Source organism: Gekko japonicus, unplaced genomic scaffold (assembly GCF_001447785.1).
Source record: "Gekko japonicus isolate JY-2015 unplaced genomic scaffold, Gekko_japonicus_V1.1 scaffold45, whole genome shotgun sequence".
Classification (NCBI taxonomy): Eukaryota; Metazoa; Chordata; class Lepidosauria; order Squamata; family Gekkonidae; genus Gekko; species Gekko japonicus.
This window is the reverse complement of record NW_015177011.1, coordinates 747982-767203: the sequence shown is the minus strand read 5'-3', so window position 1 is coordinate 767203 and position 19222 is coordinate 747982. Positions and strand designations below refer to the sequence as shown.

The 19222-nt window shown below is 43.7% G+C and overlaps 1 protein-coding gene across 3 annotated transcripts; it reads left to right on the top strand.

Moving 5' to 3' along the window:
* The first annotated feature begins 3616 nt into the window (after positions 1-3616).
* ATF3 (activating transcription factor 3) lies at positions 3617-17813 on the top strand. Of its 3 annotated transcripts, XM_015427625.1 has the most exons (6): positions 3617-3661; positions 4875-4973; positions 5993-6140; positions 13184-13427; positions 14686-14793; positions 17332-17813. In XM_015427625.1, the coding sequence occupies exons 3-6, from the start codon at positions 6106-6108 to the stop codon at positions 17527-17529; spliced, it is 585 nt and encodes a 194-aa protein (XP_015283111.1). In that variant the 5' UTR covers positions 3617-3661; positions 4875-4973; positions 5993-6105; the 3' UTR covers positions 17530-17813. The 3 variants fall into 3 exon arrangements, with proteins under 3 accessions (XP_015283111.1, XP_015283110.1, XP_015283112.1); XM_015427624.1 differs by lacking the exon at positions 3617-3661 and having other exon boundaries at positions 4717-4973; XM_015427626.1 differs by lacking the exons at positions 3617-3661; positions 5993-6140 and having other exon boundaries at positions 4717-4973.
* The last annotated feature ends 1409 nt before the right edge of the window (positions 17814-19222 follow it).

Below are 19222 nucleotides of genomic sequence, written 5' to 3'. Positions count from 1 at the left end.
AGGAATGAATGCACTTTCTGATAGATTCCCTAAAAAGGCAGATTGGCAGTGTATCTTTGCCTTTTCCACATTCTAGACTGCAGTGGTAATATTGGTCCATGAAAGAAGGCAAATGACACTTCCATTTAACCTTCTTCTTTGAGGAGTGCATAACACAGAGCACTAGTCTTTAGCAAAAAAAACCAAAAACAACATTCTATGGGAATTGATGTCTACTGAAAGAGAATCCTTGCAATTGGAAAGTTTGTATTTATCTACTAACAGAAATTAGCAGAATTTAAAAAATGAATAGCAGCACCTGAGGTTCCCTTCCTCTGAGCCAGATCATTGTTCTTTTTAGTTTAATGTTGTGCCCTGTGAATGGTAGCAGCTCCCCAATTACTCCAGTCCTTCCTAGCCTGGCTGGCACCTAACTCTCTTTGTGCTGAGACAAATCTCTCCTGCTGTTTGGGAAGGTCACCTGAGAAACTTCTGCCACACTGGTGCATGGCTTTTGGTTTTTGTCTGGGCCTCTTCACATTGACATTTTTATTCAAACAAAGGACAGATCCTTTGTACAACTTCAGTTGTGTAGCAGTGTCACACTCTGCATCTTGATCTCAAAGTGTTCACTTAGAAGTCAGGTACATGGAATTTAGTGGGAATTATTTCTTAGTCTACGTGTTTAGGATTGCAGCCTTAGGCGTCACATTTATTTTCATGTAAGTTCTGTGGGAATGGATTAGATATGCTTTCAAATAAATCAGTTTAAGGGCTGTGCTTAGCAATGGAATGAACAGAATTATTACAAATTACAATGTCATTCTAGTGATACAAAAAGATAAAACCTTACATTTGTCAATCTCCTATTATTACATGGATATAATTCTGCAGAGCGCTTACAGTGCAACCCTAAGCAGTTACAGCCTTCTAAATCTATTGAGATCAGTGGGTTTAAAGGGGGTAACTGCTAAGCATTGTATTGTATATCATACTGAATTCTGCCAAACTCTTACAGTGGAATTCTGTGCAAAGTAACTCTATGCCCAGTGATTTCTAGAAAAACTCTGCCCAGGGTTGTACTATCTACTCTGCAATTCACCACTGGTTACAATTGCCTATTTTAATAACTTCAAATAATAAGTAGCCAAATATATAACCATGCTGGTATCTAGAAGTAGAGAAAATGTGATTGCATTCTTAAGCAGAGGGTTTTTTTCAACATTGAGTTTGTTACAGCATATATACAAAGCAAGAACACATCAGTATTGTACAACCTTGTGATAAGAAAGATATTGAACATGCAAGATGCATAGAATGTCATACCAAAATACTTCTCTACCATGTTGCATTAGAGAAGTGGATCATAACACCGAATTTAAATCAATCAACTTTGAAGCATACCAAGATAACCTAATACAAGAAATCACTTTACTACAAATTTGAGTATATATCCATATCCTTATTACTTTGAATTATTTGATCAGTGATTTTCCCCCACATTATATAGATTCCATATCTTATTGTGACACATATTTATGGAAGGCCCTGCCTTGTCTCTCCATTTAGCAGCTATAGCTGTTTTTGTTGCAGCCAATAATGTGGCTATTAATTCTTTAGTAGATTTTGGTATATCTAGATCTGACCAGTAGTTTAGAAATAAGAGTTCTGGTTCCATAGGTATATTAAAAGAAGAAGAAGAAGAGTTTGGATTTATACCCCGCCCTTCACTACCCAAAGGTGTCTCAGAGTGGCTTACAAACTTCTTTCCCTTCCCCTCCCCACAACAGGCACCCTGCAATGTTCCCTCTAAGCAGTGGAGTCTTGTGAGCAAAAATTCTACTTTGTGAGCTACTGGCATTAAAGTTGTGAGCAAGTGATTTGGCTACTGCATAAATTAGTTTGCTCTGGAGCCATTTTTCCTGAGCTAAGACAGAAATGTGTGAGCTGGAGGCTAAAAAACTGTGGGCTAACTCACATTAACTCAGCTTAGAGGGAACAGTGCCTGTGAGGTAGGTGGGACTGAGAGAACTCTGACAGAAACTGCTCTTTTTTTCAAGAACAGCTCTTATCAAAGCTATGGCTTCCCCAAGGTCACATCAGCAGGTGCAAGTGGAGGAGTGGGGAATTAAACCTGGTTCTCCCAGATTAGAGTCCGCACACTTAACCACTACACCAAAATTGCTCTCCATCATAATATAAACCCAATTTAAAACCTGTTCCCAAAATGCCGTGATAACCTTGCACCTCCACTAGCACAGTTATAGCATTAATAGCCCTTTAACTGTAATGGACTTTAAAAGGTGTAACTCTTTTTAGGATGAAGAAGCTCTTCTAGTCATGTGTCAAATACAAAAGTGAACAAATAAGATACATTTCTCTCTCTTTTTTGGTATTATTTTCTAGGAAAAACTTGGCAATAAAGAGACCTATTTTAAAGCTAGAGTATTCTTGACTGCCACAATATTCAAAATGACAGGTGAGATTGTGTTTAAAAATAAATCCAAAATCCTGTTACTAGATTTTGGGAGCAGCAACAGATAACAAAGAGAGAAACAACAGACTGTGTACTGTTGGCAGCAGCACCCTGTGGATTCCCCCACACTCCCCATCAGTTCTAGCTAAGGTATGTTGGTGTACATTTGCATCACAGACTTTGCACAGGTGGAAATGTAGTTACTAGGCTAGAGAGAGGGTCCAGAGAGAGAGAAAGAGAGAGATGCAAAGCATTGGAAAGTTCACTTTCTGATTACAGAGGCAGTGGTGCCAAGTACCTATCGACCAGGCATCTTTTTAGGCTAAGATCCTAAGGAGGCTTTCACAGAAGCAAGTTGCATCGAGGTCAACGGGACTTCCTTGCAAGCGAATGTACCGAGGGAGATCCGAGGATGGCGCAAATCTCCAGCCCTGACCTTAATCGTGCAATGCCTCAGGTACTTGACTCTTACTAGTGCGGTTTGGTTTGGTTTCAATACACGTACGTTCACCGGTGCGTACGCCTTTCTTTGCACCCGGACGGAAATGCGTCAAAGCGAGCGCCTCCCGGCAGCCTATTGTGGTGGCATCCTTTGTATTCTCCTGGCTTCTCAAAACTCAGAGAAGATGAATGGAAAAGTATGCAAACTAGTCTGGAAAGGGAGAGCTCTTGCTGTGGTCTCCCCTTGTATTCTGTCGGTCCCCTTCCGAGCCTCAGGACGTTGGTTAAACCGGTCCTTCTTCGCATTCGAAAGGCAGGGAAGAAGCGAAATTGACGACAGACAGACATTATCACTGTTGCTGTTACTATGGTTATTGTTGTTGTTGATGATGATGATGATGGCCATCAAAATTGTGAAAATGGTTTAGCTGCAAAATGTCAGGTACACTTACTTGGGCGTAAATCCCATGGAAGTAAATGGAATTTTGGAATACCCAGAGAGGTACTCTTAAGCTTCAGGATACTCTTAATGGCAGTTCAAAGCAGGTCTTTCCCGATCTGGATTAAGTCCAGTTCGTTTCAGTAGAACTAACTTCCTGGTCAAGGGGTGAGTATCGCAACGGTAATTTTTAAAATCAAAATTGGACGGCGTGACGATAACACTCGATTTTTTAAACTTAACAGAGGAAATCGAGGATTGTAATAAGCTAAAAAGCATCGGCGGTAGGAAACGGCTCTGGGAGCATCTTCGCGACTGACCCGCAGGTATCCAACGCACGTTTGACAGCTTGTCAGCATTTGGGGAATATCGTGGGAGCTTCGGAGGGTGAGGCCGCGTTATATCTTTCTCTCTCTCTCGCCACGAAATGCAGCAGTTAGAAAAGAGCCCTCCCCATTCAGTTGTCCCACTGACCCAAATTTGTCGTCTGCGCCTCTCCTGTATTCGGCTGCCTGTCTAAGAAAGAGACGCCTTTTAGCGAAAGAGGTGTTGGATCCGGAGCGAGGGTTACTATCATGGAAACCCAGGGGTTGAAACTATCCTGATGGTTGTGTGTCTCAGACGCTTTGTAAAGTACAAAGTGGGTATAATCCTCTTCGATCATACACACCACCCAGTGGGGGAATCGACAAGCCTCCGAAGGGCCAGAAACGGACACCCCATATAGCACCCACACGCCCAGTCTCTTTAGTCACAGTCTCTCTCACACGCACACAAGTCTAGACAGATCCCGGGGGGGGGAGCGGTCCCCTGTCCTTTAAATAGCTCTATAAAATGGCAAAACATCATCTCCTAAAAGGTGCCTTCTCGATGCCCTGCCTGCCCTGTCCCTTAATGAAAACGGGGCGAGGGGGGGAAACAACCCCCCCCCCCGGTCCCACCTCCAGCCTCCTCTTATTTGCCCAGCCCGGCTTTGCCGCGAGATGCCAGGGACCTGGAGTCATGGGCTGGCTTGGGCACCATTGGCTCATAGGAGAGAGCATGCCGCTGCTCGCGAAGGGAGTTCACATCTGGCCCCCGGCCCAGGCGCTCGCTCGGCCGGCCGGCCGGCCTGTTATGGAACGTGACGCTGCGCGCCCGGGCAGGCCTGGCTCCGCCCCCCCCCTTCGCCCGGGGAGCAGTGCTGGGGGAAGCCTTGCATCACCCCGGGGCCCCGCCCACCCGAGGCCGTGGCCGCGCCCCTCGCCTCCCTTCCCGGCTGGAAGAGGCTATTAATAGCATGACATCAGCCGGGGACTCGCGCCCAGAGTAAATAGCAGCGCTTGCCCGGGTGCCTATATAAAGGGGGTGATGCAACCGCGCCGACAGCCAGAGAGTCGGAGGCGCGCTCGGAAGGAGGAGGCAGCGGTGGCGGCAGCTGCTGTCCAGCGCTTAGGAGCGGCGCGGCACCGGCACCGGCACCGGCTTCGGCAGTAGCAGCAGCCCGCAGATCACCTCTCTCTCTTTCTCTTTCTGTCTGTCTTTTCACTTCCCCTTAAGCTCTCCTTTCCTCCCCCTCTCTCGTGATTTGTTCTTTCACCTCGGAGCGCCCCAAACACTGGAAAGAAGACGACGAAGCGGAGGAGAGGAAGAACACAGGTAAGGCAGCGAGGAGGAAGCGAAAGTGTGGTCGCTCTCCCGGGACTCCTGAAACTTTGGCGAGCGCTGATTCGGCGGGGCGGAACTCTTTCAAACAAATGCAGGAGAAGTGATGGGACCGGCAGGGAAAGTTTCTTAGGCAAATGGTTTGGGGGAGTGGGTGGTTGGGGTTTTTGTTTGTTTGTTTGTTTTGTTTAAGTTCAGACTAAACGGAGAGCAAAAGTTCGTTCATCCGAGGGAAGTTTTGACTGGCCACTCAAAGAACACACCTCGGCAGTCGTTTCGCTTCCGCCTCAGCCGCTTTGACGGCTGCCGTCGGACAGAGTTTCCCCCCTTCCCGGGGGGCTGGCTTCGGGGGGGAGTTAGGGCGGGACCCCGCTTTTCCTCGGTCATAAACAAAAAAAAGTTAGTCAGTTTTGGAGTTCACGATTGTCTCTCTTTACCTGCCGAAAGGCCGCGCGGGCTCGCTTGGGATGATCTTTCAGAGTGGTCGCCAACAGTTCCCGTAGTGGGGTTTGGGGTTTTTTTTGTTGAGAATATTTGGACCCTATAAAATGATCCAGCTTTCACTGATGGTAAGTTGTGGGATGGCTAGATTCCGGGAAAACGCGAAAGCTACTTTTCAAAAGGAGATGGTTTTGCTGCCGGTGGGTGGCGCCCTGCCAGAGGGAACGGACGCCGCTTCTCGGGATGCTGCCCCGCGTCTCCGGCGCGCTCGTGGAGAGGCAGCCGCTATCGAGGGAGGACAGCGACGCAGGAGAGGGGGGGGGGGGGGGGGGGGGGGGGGGGACGACGATTCTGGTCCTTTCACATAGCTGACCTTACAGACGGCGACAGAAGTATGTGAAGGTTCTTTCGATTTAGTTTAAGTTGTTGTTGGGCACTTGGGTCCCCGGAGTTCACAAGAGTGGCTGAAGATGAATTCATTGTTAACATTAGTCATTTCAAGTTATGGATGTAGTGAATCTTTATGTGAAGAATGGGGATACAATTAATTTTTTGTTTCATTTATATAACAGCAAGTCAGGAGAAGTGCTAGAAGTGCTGTGGAGCCCCGTCCTATGTTTACTGGGAAGGACCGGCAAAGGCAACTGAGTGTCCATACGACTTTAGGCTGCTAAGATTGGGCTGCATGTCCTTCAATACGAATCTGACATTTACTTGGAAGTAAGTCCAGCTGATTCCAATGGGACTTGCTTTTAAGTAGTTGCCCATAGTATTGTTTTGCTGATCACGTAATATGTGAAATGTACTGAGAGAAGAATTATAAGGAAAGAGACACACTTCACAGCGGAAACTGATTGTTAATTATCAGTATTCCTTTTCCATATAGTAAGGCCAGTAGTTAAAAACATTTGTTCTATTTGCTAACTAAGCAAAACTTTGTAAGGGCACTACTGAAAATGGTTGACAAAGAGCAGCTTCAGGTGGGGTATTGATTTTCTTCAGAAATCAACAGTTGGCAGTTTGGAAACCAGCAGATAAACATAGCAAATTGCTCTGCAATGTAAAATCCTAAAAGGTCAAATTCAGTTCAGGGTGGCTATGAACTTTAGTCGCTTTTAAAGATGTGTGTGATTAACACATTGTTAATTGATCTTGATGTATAACAGGAAAGCATTCAGAACAACAACAACAAAACCAAAGCTGTCAGACAAAAAATAAGTTTTAATGTCATATCGTGAAACAAGATGAACATCAAAATGAGGTCAGGGTGCCTTATACCATAACAGCAACACTTTTAAATGTCAACCAACTTAGCCAAAATTGATCCAGCTTGTCCAATAATTTAATCTTTGGCATTTTCAGTTCTACATTATACCTACATGAGTATTCTAGAATAAATAGTTTGTGAATTCTTGTTAGTATTTGAGTTAAGAATAATAAAATGTAACATAATAGGAAGGTAGATCTAAAACATGAATCCAGAAAACGAGAGGTGAGGGGGAATGCGGGAATCTACTGGAATTCTTTTGTCAATGAATGCCTGCATGGCTGCCAGAAGTTTTAAGTGGCTCTGAACAATCTCAGCTGAGTACCCTTATTTTACAATGTGTGGGCAAATGAGATGGAAAATTCGGGGCACCTCTATTGATACTTGGAATGAAGCTATAAATGGCATATGATCCCACAATACGGAGCCAATCTAGAAGGACAGGGTGGTATTGGCATCTCCAGTTAAAAAGTCTCAGGCAGCAGTGCTGGAAGGACTTTGACATGATTCCTCAGAGAGCAGTGGCTATTAAAGGTAGACAAGACTGGGCTAGGTAGATAACTTGCATCATAAGAACATAAGAGAAGCCAATGTTGGATCAGGCCAAATGGCCTATCCAGTCCAACACTATGTCATACAGTGGCCAAAAATACCAGGTGCCATCAAGAGGTCCAGCGGCGAGGCCAGGATACTAGGAGCCCTCCCACTGTTGCATCCTGTGTACAGAACTGGATCATATTAAGCACTAAACAAAATAAGACAGTTTAAGGGAGCGCCTTGTGTATAAATATGGTTTAAGTTATATGGTATTGGTTTTAAGATCTATAACTTTATAATGGAGATGGAGCGTGGATCTTTGTTATCCTGTTGTAAAAGGATATTGTGGACAAAGAGATGGAACATTTTTGATAGAGGAGCACATTATGGGGAGGGGTATGTCAGATCTTGAATTTAAATTATTTGAAAATCAGTATACAATATTTCATAAATTGGTTTTGGAATGTTTCCCTTTGGACCTTTATGTGATATAGTGAACATAAGCTACTAAAGGGCAAAAAAATGCAGTTGCAGCTATCTCATATTCAACTTAGAGGAGGTGCAGATTCTTGGATGCTGAAAGATGTCCCCTGTCTTTATGCTTAAGTGAACTTCATAGACGATTAAGGAACTCAACATTAGAGCACTGAGAACAGGGAATGGGCACCACCACCCAAAATTGCTGCCATGGAGTGCTGGGGCCAGTTAGAAAATGGCTGCCATTGAGTATTGGGAACAATCACAAAATGTTGGGAAGTTGAGAGCCAAGCAACCTCCTACTATTCAGTCAGATATTTCTGGGTTTTCTTGCTCCAGTGAGGTGGAAGAAAGGCAGGACTGGCTCTTTGCTGTGGGGAAAAGGTGCTTTGGCAAAGGAGCAAATGGGCACCAGGAAATCAATTGGTGGGCACCAGTTTGGTGTAGTGGTTAAGTACGCGGACTCTAATCTGGGAGAACCAGGTTTGATTCCCCACTCCTCCACTTGCACCTGCTGGATGACCTTGGGCAAGTTATAACTCTGGCACAGCTGTTCTTGAAAAAGAGCAGTTTCTGTCAAGAGTTCTCTCAGCCCCACCTACCTCACAGGGTGTCTGTTGTGGGGAGGGGAAGGGAAAGGAGTTTGTAGGCTGCTCTGAGACACCTTTGGGTAGTGAAGGGCGGGGTATAAATCGATTCTCCTCCTCCTCCTCCTCATGGTGCCTATTGATGTCACATCAGGGATCACTGGTTTACACAAACTGTGTATGATGATTCTTTAAACAGAGACCATACCAGCAAAATGTATGTAGTAGATTGTGTGTATAAATGATAGAGCACTGTGTCTGAAAGTAAGAAAGCCAAGTTCTAGTTCTTGTTCAGCTTTGGCACCAGCTGTGGCATCCTTTTCTGCCTTTCAGCTTAACCTGACCCACAGGAATGCTATGGTAACCCCCTTTTCAGCTCTTCAGAAGACAGGGTATGATGCTAATGTCACAAAATCAAATGAGAGGGTGCTAGTACTCATTTATAATCAAAGGTGCTAGTACTCATTTATAAGGTTGTGTCAGTTTCCACCAATTTTCCCACTCAGAACGTAAGAGAACTGAGTACAGCACAAAGATATCATTACACACACACACACACACACACACACACACACACACACACACACAAAGGCCCTGCATGGGATAATTATCAGCATCGATGAAGCCCATAATCACACAGAGCTCATGTCTTCCCAATGTCACAACCCCCTGACTTGGAAACCTTTCTGCTTAACCCTAGATTTGTGAAGGCCATTTGTCATTAGTGGTGAGGGAAGATCACTGGACAGAAGAATCCTGTAATGGAAATAAAATAGAAGATATATATTAACGGCAACATGGTTGTTGAGATAGAATCACCACAACCCAAAGCTGTAGTACTTCTCAAAGCCGTATTTCATGGCCAACATTCTCAGCTATTTTTCTTCCAGGGAACTAGTGTAATGCAGCCTTGGCTGCTTCCCAAGCCTTCAGAACTTTGCTCTGATAACAACAGTAGTGCCAACATGTAGAATCAGGCTTCAGAAATTGGCAATGGTTGGCTATGAACCATGGTTATAATTAGGGCCTCTGTGTGTTCCTGTTTCCCGCCTTTGCGCAGAGGTTATTCCTAGAACACAGCATCGTGAGGAACCCTGCTGTACTAAAAAGCAAATTCCTAATTCTTATTTCTCTGAAGATAAACTTGAATATGAATGGGTTCTTCATAGCTACCCATGAGAAATAAAACGATAACCACAATCAAGAAAACATATTGACGAATGTGCATTTTAATAAGGATATTTATTTAATAATGAGCATTTGAATAAGGATTTGATAAGCAGTTGGGAATTTAATCATTGGAGACATTTATTTATTATTATTATTACCTTGTTACTTTATTATTGAAATGAAGCTAAAGAGTAAAGTTTTTCTTCAGCTGAAACTTCTGGGTCTGTTGTTGACTTCAGCAAAGTATCTTCTACACCTTAGAAGGATTAAAGGATATCAGCATTTGAGCTGTGAGTCATAACTAGGGGATTTCTGAAGAAAATTACTTAAGTTCCCCAAGGTTTGTGAAAACAATGCCAGGAAATCGTCTCTTCTTTGGTAATAAGCAGGTTTTCCAGTTGTCTGTTATTTGCTTTGCATATAATAAAACTCTTACATACAAAATACATCTGTGTTGAAATTAACAGAAACCCCATATCCAGATTGCCAAATGCATGTGTTGTTTTCTGTCATGATTGGCCAAGGTTTTCCACGGCATGTATATTTTGCATGTACGTGTACATGTGCACCACCAATACGCATGACAACCTGTTGTCATGTACATAGCGGCCGCTGATTGTCGAAGAATAAGGCAAATATAAAAGGGAGGGCTGTCATAAGCAAATTGGTTTGGTGTGTACATGGGTGTAAATTACACGGGTGTAGCTGATGTAAAGAGGGTTGCCTTGCTCAAACCATCACCTAGAGCAGTAATTACATACATCAATCAGATCTCAGCTGTCCATGACAGCTTCATTTATGTACATCAGTGCCCGAAGGTGATAATTAAATTATCCATTGTGAAACTAATTGTAATAGATTTTGCCATAAGGTCTGGCAGGTTTTTATTGCTTCCTCCATTAAAATGGAGTTCTTCAGGAACTATTCCAAGAAACAAATATTGTATTAATTTGAACACTGACGCTGCAATCCTAATGCTTTCCTGGGAGTAAGCCTCAGTGAATAAAATGAGATTTAGAAGTAATAAGTAAGAAGAACTTGCTTAGTATTACTCTGAGCAGGGCCACCAGGAGGGGGATTGAGGGGACAAAATTCAGGGGGGCCCAACCCAAGTCACCTGGAGGGCCCCTGAAGCTAACCTTGTGCTGCATTCACCAAATGCAAATAAAATATGATACAGTTTTGACTACAGCCCCTAGGGGCGCAGGAAAGGCAAGCACAGTAAAAAGCACTCAAGAACATGTTGGCTGGGCCTTTTAGCAAAGCTTACTCACGTCCTTTCCGCATTTGCCTGCTACTCTAGATTTTCTCAGTGTTTGGGTTGAGGCAATTTATGTCCATGGCAAAACAGCATCCAAATAACCCAGGGGGACAGCAGGCTGAAACTGGGCTGACCACTGAAGGGAGATAATGTAAAGCAGAATGGGGAGAAAACCTGGTATAAAAAGGTTGAACTCAATTTTAGTGCAGAATGGGGGGAAAACCTGGATTAAAAAGAAGGCTGAATCGATTTTAGTGCAGAATCGCTTGGAGGACACTACAGTGAACATGGATTAAAAGGATAATTCAGAAAGGGCCTAAGAGGCTGATGGAAAGAGGTTGTTAGACCCATCAGCCAAACCAGCATTGGAGCAAGACAAGACCAGCCAGGACAAGCTGCAGTCCTTGCCAGGATGCAGCCTCCTAATAAGGTCTATGTGGTTTCCTTTTTCCTTTAGTTCCACCCAGCTCCTGCAAGTGAGTTCTTGCAAATGGGCAGCCCTGTTAGTTAGTGTGTGGTAGTAAAATAATAAAAACCCCTTTTCATTGTCTTTTCCTACACTTCTCTAACTTTCCCCCACACTTTTTCTCCTCCTTTGTTTTGCTCTTTTCGTTTCATGATCTGCCATTCATCTATCTTAATTTCTAATTTCTCTTCCCCCAAAGTGGCTTACATAATTCTCCTCTCCTTCATGTTATTCTCACAACAATTCTGTGAAGTAGGTTAGGCTGAGAGTGTATGATGAGCCCAAGGTCACCCTACAAACTTCCGTGGCAGAGTAGGGATTCGAACCTGGGTTTCCTAGATTCTAGTTTGACACTTTAACCACTATACATTTAGCTTTTGTTGCATAGTATGCGTATGTGTGGCGGGGTTCTGGACATAACCGGGGCCAACATATTTCAGTTCTTTCATTTTTAGCCTTGGAACTACCATGATCATTCTGCAGCTGGTGGCCAATTTTGAGTTTCCTACTTTTATTTTCTGATAAGTTATGCCTGCCACAAATAGATAGACAGATGGATATGCAGATCCTTTTATTAGATGTGTAGTAACAGCCAGCCAATTTATTTGTTTTGTTATGATATTTGATTTGGATCAGGGTTGGAGGGGTGACATGTTAAGTCTGGGGGCCTGTGGTGGCTTTCAACAGTTCCGGCTTTGAGTCAGTGATCTCTTCAGCACAGAGTGACAAAGGTGACTGAGCCTCTCCCTGATGTTATTTAACATCTATATGCGCCCTCCCGCCCAGCTGATGCAGAGTTTTGGGCTAAGGTGCCATCAGTATGCTGATGACACCCAGCTATAACTGCTGATGGATGGGTGGCCAGATACCACCCCAGGAAACCTGGCTGAGGGTTCGGAGGCTGTGGTGACGTGGCTAAAACAGAGTCAGCTGAGACTGAATCCAGCAAAGTCATAGGTTCTCTGGCTGGGTGGGGGAGATTCAGGACTTGGGCACCAACTCTTAGCTCTTGACCATGCTTCATTAACACCAGCACAGATGGTTAAGAGCCTGGGTGTATTTCTGGATGCCTCCTTATCAATGGAGGCCTAGATCACACATGCTGTCAGACTGGTGTTTTTCCAAGTACACCAGATCTGGCAACTGGCCCCCTGCCTGTCTCGCCCTGATCTGGCTCCTGTAATCCATGCAACAGTCACCTCTAGGCTTGATTACTGTAACTTGCTCTATGCAGGGCTGCCCTTGAGGCTGATCCAGAAGTTACAGCTGGTCCAGAATGCAGTGTCCTGGGTCCTCATGGGGACACCATTAACTGCCTGCATTCAACCTGTGTTCCGCCAGCTGCACTGGTTCCAGATAGAGTACCAGGTCAGGTTCAAGGTTTTGGTTCTGACCTTTAAAGTCTTAAATAGTCAGGGACCAATGTGCCTGGAAAGCGTTGTGTTCTACAGAACAATATCTGCTGGAAGTCCCTGGCCCAAGGAGCATCCGGAGCTCTTTGCCAAATGTCATCAGGGCCCTGCAAGACCTATTACAGTTCCACAGGACCTGTAAGGCAGAGATGTTCCACCAAGCATATGGTTGAGGACAGCAACAGTTTGGCCAGATAACTGCCTCCCACCCTCTCCCCTGCCATCAGGGGTAAAAATTGCACTGTGACGTCATATAGGTTTTATGCTTGTGTATACACCATCTGTTGTTTTAAGACTTGTATTTTATCTGTATATTTAGACTAATGGGTTTTTAAGGCAAAATGTTGTACACCACTCTGAGTCTCTAGTATTTCAGTTGGACTGCAACTATTTTGTATGTTTATACAACCATTCTGTATTCAGCATGTGTATTCAGTCACAACCCAGAATTGCTGGAATAATTCCATGTACAAAGGCCATGTTTTCTGAATTTGTCTCTTAGTTGAGAATTAACAGTCTTTTGACAAATATTTTGATCTTGGTAAACTTTGAAAAGACTAATCTGGTTTCTTCTCTTTACTTTCAGCAAAATGATGCTCCAACACCCAGGTCAGCTATCTGCTTCAGAAGTCAGTGCCTCTGCAATTGTTCCATGCCTGTCTCCTTCAGTATCTCTGGGATTTGAAGACTTTCCTAATCTAAACCCACTGGTGAAAGAAGAATTAAGATTTGCTATCCAGAATAAGCGCCTATCCCACAGGATGCCCTCCACATTGGACACAGTAACTGTTTCTGATAGACTGGGTGAAACGTCTCTCTTTAAAGCAGAGGTACTCCATTTAAATAAAAAGAAATTTCATGTTCAGTACTGGCAATCTAATTAAATGTTAGAACTTAATGAATGTGAACAAGGGGAGGGATTGTCAAGATCTCACCCTCCTTCCTTCCCCGTGCATATGACAGTCTAATGATTTCTGTTTTACAATGAACCATAGTTTGCCATTGCATCTTACAGGAAAGCTATGGCTTGTGTCTTCCTTGCAGACCAGGATTCCAAACTGGAACTAAACTACCAGTCTTGTTCTAATAGTGGCAAACTGAATCTGAACCTAGCTATTGTCTAACTGGTCTGTAGATTGGGCTGTCTAAGTAAGGTTAATGCTACTCTTAGGTTTGTAATTGTCTCTGTTTTTTATAATTGATGTTTGGAGGATTCTGAGTTTGGAAACAATAACATCTGATCTGGAAGCCTTCTCCACAGTCCCCACATAAATGAGGGGAAAGGATGTAGGCTGTGGTTTCTCAGTGGTGAGGAAAATGCACTCTCATGTTTTTAGGGGCATTCTATTAATGTCAGGCCTGAGCCCTGCCATTGAAATGGCTTTCGGAGATTTATTTTATTTATTAATTTATTTAGAGCCCTCCCCAAAGTGGGCTCAGGGTGGATCACAAGAATCATGTGCAGTTAGCACTACCAATCTTCAGAAATACTTCCGACAATTACAAACCTAAGATGAACCCTGACACATTATGCACCAGCTAGAGAATATTTTCTAGAAACTACTCTTAAAGATGTTTGTATGGGATTAGAGCCCTAACCATGGTGGCCTCATCTACTACATGGCCTCCATGCTGCAGCAGATCTGTACACTGGTTCACCCCTATGTAATTGACAAAAGCCGCAAAACCAGGCTGCCTGCAGACAATTCGGTAGACCTCTCAGGTATGGTATGATTTTATAAATGAGAAAAGAGACCCCCCAAGACAAAATGTATGCTCAAGAAGGGATGAAATATTGAGATTTGTATCAGTTAAAGGAGGGGGAGGGGGGCAGAAAGCAGCCTGTTCAGGCCCTGAGAGTTTGGAAATGCCCTCCCCTCAGATCTAGGATTCTCTGAATTGTTCCCCTTCCTCATGATTGTATTTTTTTTGTGGACCTTCAGCTTCTTATGATTAATTCAGAGCACTCATTTGTTGGTAGCAAAGAGATTTGTCACTTTAGTAGTTTCATCCTGACTGTAGTTAATGCAGAGACGTTGATATTTTGCATACAAAAAGAACGACATGCCTCTCTTTGAATTCTTCTAGGGTGTACCTGAGGAAGATGAAAGGAAAAGACGACGGAGGGAAAGAAACAAGATTGCAGCAGCAAAATGTCGAAATAAGAAGAAGGAAAAAACTGAATGTCTGCAGAAAGTAAGCTAACTGATCATTTCTGTCGGTATGTGTTTAGGCAAGAAAGAGAATCTAGGGTGGTTGGAAAAGGCTTTCTGTTAAAAATGCCTAAATAAATGGCATAGTTTGGCACTGAAATTGCCTGAATTGTATGGTTGATTATTGTATTCATGTTTGAGTTACTGAAGATGGATTCCTACATGTGCTATGTTAAGATATGATTTATTTATGTGGTTCACTTTTGCCTTTCACTGACTTGTACCTCTGGGCTCTTGTTACACCCTTGTTCTCAGACACACTGAATATCTGGAGAGACAATATTAACCTTGCAGTAAAACTTTTAAAACTGTACTGCTTAACTTATTAAAGCTTGCAGCAGCTCTAATGTCTGATAGTTTTACTGCCAATATCTGATAGTTTTCCTAGTCTTTCTAGACAAAACTGGGGTATTTAATCAATTAGATTTGTATTTATAGAGCACTATCCATATACAATATGGTGCTTTACAGAATAAGCAAAGACAGACACCTGCCCTGAGGAATTTACATTCTAAAGTCTATAATGGCCCCGGTCACACAGACCGGATATCACAGGGGAGGAGGCTTGGCTAATTGCCCCGGCGCAGTTTGATCCGCGATTACATGATCAGATGCGCTGGCGGCACATCACAAGTCCGTCCCTCCGCGCCGGTGGGTAAACGAGGTTGGCGATCACATGACGATCCTGCAGCGCGGCAGAGAAGTGGCACGGCGCAATCACACCAGCAATGGCTAGGCACTGCTGCCATGACAAACGGGGTCATTTTTTTTTTAAAGCCGAAACGGCAATTTCGCTTTCCTCTTTGTGCGCATGCACCATTGGGTGCTTGTGCGCATCTTGTGGAGACTTGGGGGGGGGGAAAACTGTTTGCGAAGTGACATGGGCGGGCGCCGGATGTCACCACCAGAAACACGATCAGATGCCAGCCCTTGCCCCGCGGTTTCCGGAAACTAGTACCTCGGAGGTACTAGTTTTTAACTCCACATCTTCGGTGGGAAGCCTTGGGTTCGCCATGGGAGCTCTACGCTTCCCAGATGTTGCGGTGTGATCGCGCCCGGAAAATCCGCCTATCTTCCATCTCTGTAGCGTGGCTAATGCTCCATGTGACTGCAGCCAATAGAGAGAGAACAAAGTGAGGACAGAAGCAATGAGAACAACTGATGGATGTGAATTAGAAGTGAGCATATTCCTCCAGACTAATTAGTATTTGTTCCAGTTTTCTGTTAAATATTGTAGTCCTTTGAGGAGCAAAACTCAGGTGTTAAATAGAGAATGATGTGCCCTACATTTCAGATTCCATAATCCTAACAATACTAGGGAAAGGGTCTGCCTGTATTGAAACACAGAACACAATAAAACAGGACCCCCTTTAAAACTGGCTCTTTTTCCAAAAGTTAAATTGAAAACATAAGATTTTTGGTGGATAAATGGTTAATTTTGAAGTCTCTCTTTTTTTTAAATTTCTGTGTTACAGAAGAACACTACTATACAGTTTACTATCGTAGAAACAAGCAAACAAAAAAAATTAAGGAAACCCCTTTCAAAATTAGGCCTATGTGCTGAAAAATGTGTAAAAAACTTTTTAAAAGTGCTTTTCAGCATACCAGCAGTTTTAAACGAGTTTCCTGGGTTTTTAAAAACTTTTTGAAACAACTGAGGGCACTTTCCCTGGGATCTCTGAATCTTGGGGTCACAGAAGTGAACACTGACAGGAATTTAAAGAAAAAAATTCCCTGGTGTTCATGATCTATCTCTACGCCAAGAATAAACTGCAAAAAAAAAAAAAGGTATGCATCCCTCTCACACTGCTCAATGGATCCCCCATAGATTTGATTTTGATCCAGAGAGCAATCCAGTGGGGAAAGATTCAACCGCAAAGTCTTCAGTGACAGGGTTACAGTAATCACCATTATTCCTAATATGGCCAAATGCAACTACACATCTGTGCTTTATGAAGGATGGCTGGAGGAGCTCAGCACGAGCTTAGTCAAATGGAGGGATCTGAGGGGAAGACATAGTATTTTACACCCGTATTCTGAAGGGAGTTCCAGCCAAATGAGGGCTGTGAGGGAGAACAGACAGAATAATCTGAGAGCAAAATGGGGTTGGGCAAGGCCATGAAGTGCTTTAAAGACAAGGACAAAACGAATGAAGAAAGGGATGGGAAGCCACTGAAGCTTTACATAGTCAGGACAATGGAGAAGTTAATGACTTTAGCAGCAGAATTCTGGATATGGGTCAAGGGGTTGGGGTGTGACAAGTGAAGACAATAGAAGAAGGTTGCACCAGGCAAAGCAAAATACGAGGACTTTAGTCCAGGAGGCCGGGGGGGAGGGGCAGGTTTTCAGTGTTTGCAGGGAATTCCTGCGGCGGCCACTTATCCTTGCACAGAACTGTCACCTCAGCTTCTACAACCCACACCCCACCACAGTCATGTGGGGAAAAAATACTTGTCAGATTATTTTGAATTTGTTGCGTAAAACGTTCGGTTTTGTATTTACATAACTCTTCTGTGACTAGGAATCAGAAAAACTGGAAACCATCAATGCAGAACTGAAAGCTCAGATAGAGGAGCTGAAGAATGAGAAGCAGCATTTGATCTACATGCTCAATCTGCACAGGCCCACCTGCATTGTCCGAGCCCAGAATGGGAGGACACCAGAGGATGAAAGAAACCTCTTCATTCAACAGATCAAAGAAGGGACCTTACAAGGCTAAGTGACAGCGATGAGATAATGCTTGATATCTTTAGGGCATGTCTTTACATCAAAAAGCTCCCAAGCCAGAAGCCATAGAGAAGCTATCTTGGTATCCGTGGTCTCCTGTTAGTCAAGAGAAGGCAAAGAAGATGACATTTCTAAGAAGAAAAGAGTTTGTTAGCTTAGCTGTTGTTCTCCCTGTTGACAGGACTCAACCAGGTCGAAGAGAGGCCTCTGCCTTTGCTTCAGATTTAAGTATCTGCCATGCCTTCTAATTCCTAGAAGCCATATTCATGACAGTTACAGACATGCTAAACTGCCGTTAGCATGTGGTATTTGCACTTGAGCTATTTCTAGTAGAACACTAGGACTCTCAGTGATGCACAGAATACAGAGAACCAGGCTGAATGGACAGCACTCTCCCTTGAGTCGGGTAGGAAACAGAGATGAAACTTTGCTTCGAATTCTGAAAAGAAAAGGGATGGCAGTGCCCAGAATGCTGCTTTCAATTCCAAAAGGCATTGCAATATGGTGGGAATTACTACAGTTCTGTAACCGAGTGCAATGTTCTAAACTAAGCATTGTACTTTTAGTTTTTACGGAAACCCTTCTGTGGGTTTTTTATTACTCATTTTGGAGGCAAATTGTGGGACAATATGACAGGCATCAGTTTCTTGCAAAAATGCTCTTTGAACTAAATCTGAGCTTACAGAGCGGGAACATGATCCCCTTTGGTTTCTTTTTTAAAGGGGAAATTCCCTTTGAGAACGCAAATTGTGAGTCACAGTTACAGTATTCAAAGGAACTTTACAATACATAAGGCAATTTCTTATTAAGTACTGAAATCAAAGACCCTCTTTGATTATGGTTCACTATATCTGGACTCTTGCAAGTCTTTCTTTGGCACAGTTGGCCTCTTTTCCAGAGCAAGAAACTGGTTGCTGTCAATTCACTTATGTTCATTGATGTGTACGTGTTAACTGCATGTTTATTCAAAACTCCTCAATGACTAGTTTTATGGCTCTGCTACAAAAACAGATACAAAATCTTGAGCCAAGTAGATTCAGCTTCTCCATAGTCTGATAGCTGCCCTAGAATGTGCAGGTTCTTCCAATATGTGCAGTTTCTTCCAGTATTGTGCTGCTACTGACGAAGAGCTGGAATTGCTGAACTTCTCCATCAGCTTAAGGATATAGGGGAATCCTTCAAAGCTAGTTATTTGCATCTCTTATGAGTTACTCTTGTTTTAAAAGCAACAATAGTTATATGCTTTTAAATAGGCTGAGGGTAATACTGTTAATCAAATTAAACATCCTTAATGAATGTTGGTTTGGTTGGCTCATAGAATCCTGCAGATCAGTAGGACTGCCAGCAATGTTTCCGCTAATTTTCTCCCTCAACTGAGGCCCCAGTCACACGAGAGGTTTTGGCCCAGGAGAGGGACGGATCGGGGGTGGAGCAAACGGGCGCGAGCACACCGCAACATCTGGGAATCGGTGTGCACTCGTCCCCGATCTGGCCCTTCAGGCCAAAAATGCGCATGGAAAAATAACCACCCCCAGAGGAGGACTTACTGGATAAGCCGCAGCAAGCGCAGCCGTCAGATCGCTGGCATGCTCATCTTCTGGAGCAACCCAGGCTCCCGGATGAACTGTGCTTGCTCACACATGCACAGTTCGGCAGCCTCTCTCCCCCTTCCGTAGCTTCCCCCC

Bases quoted from the DNA above. Each gene is read 5' to 3' on its own strand.
- ATF3 (XM_015427625.1), top strand. From the start codon at position 6,106: ATGTCCTTCAATACGAATCTGACATTTACTTGGAA. The intron at 6,141-13,183 runs GTAAGTCCAGCT...CTTTACTTTCAG, and splicing joins AATCTGACATTTACTTGGAA to CAAAATGATGCTCCAACACC. The intron at 14,794-17,331 runs GTAAGCTAACTG...TTCTGTGACTAG, and splicing joins AAACTGAATGTCTGCAGAAA to GAATCAGAAAAACTGGAAAC.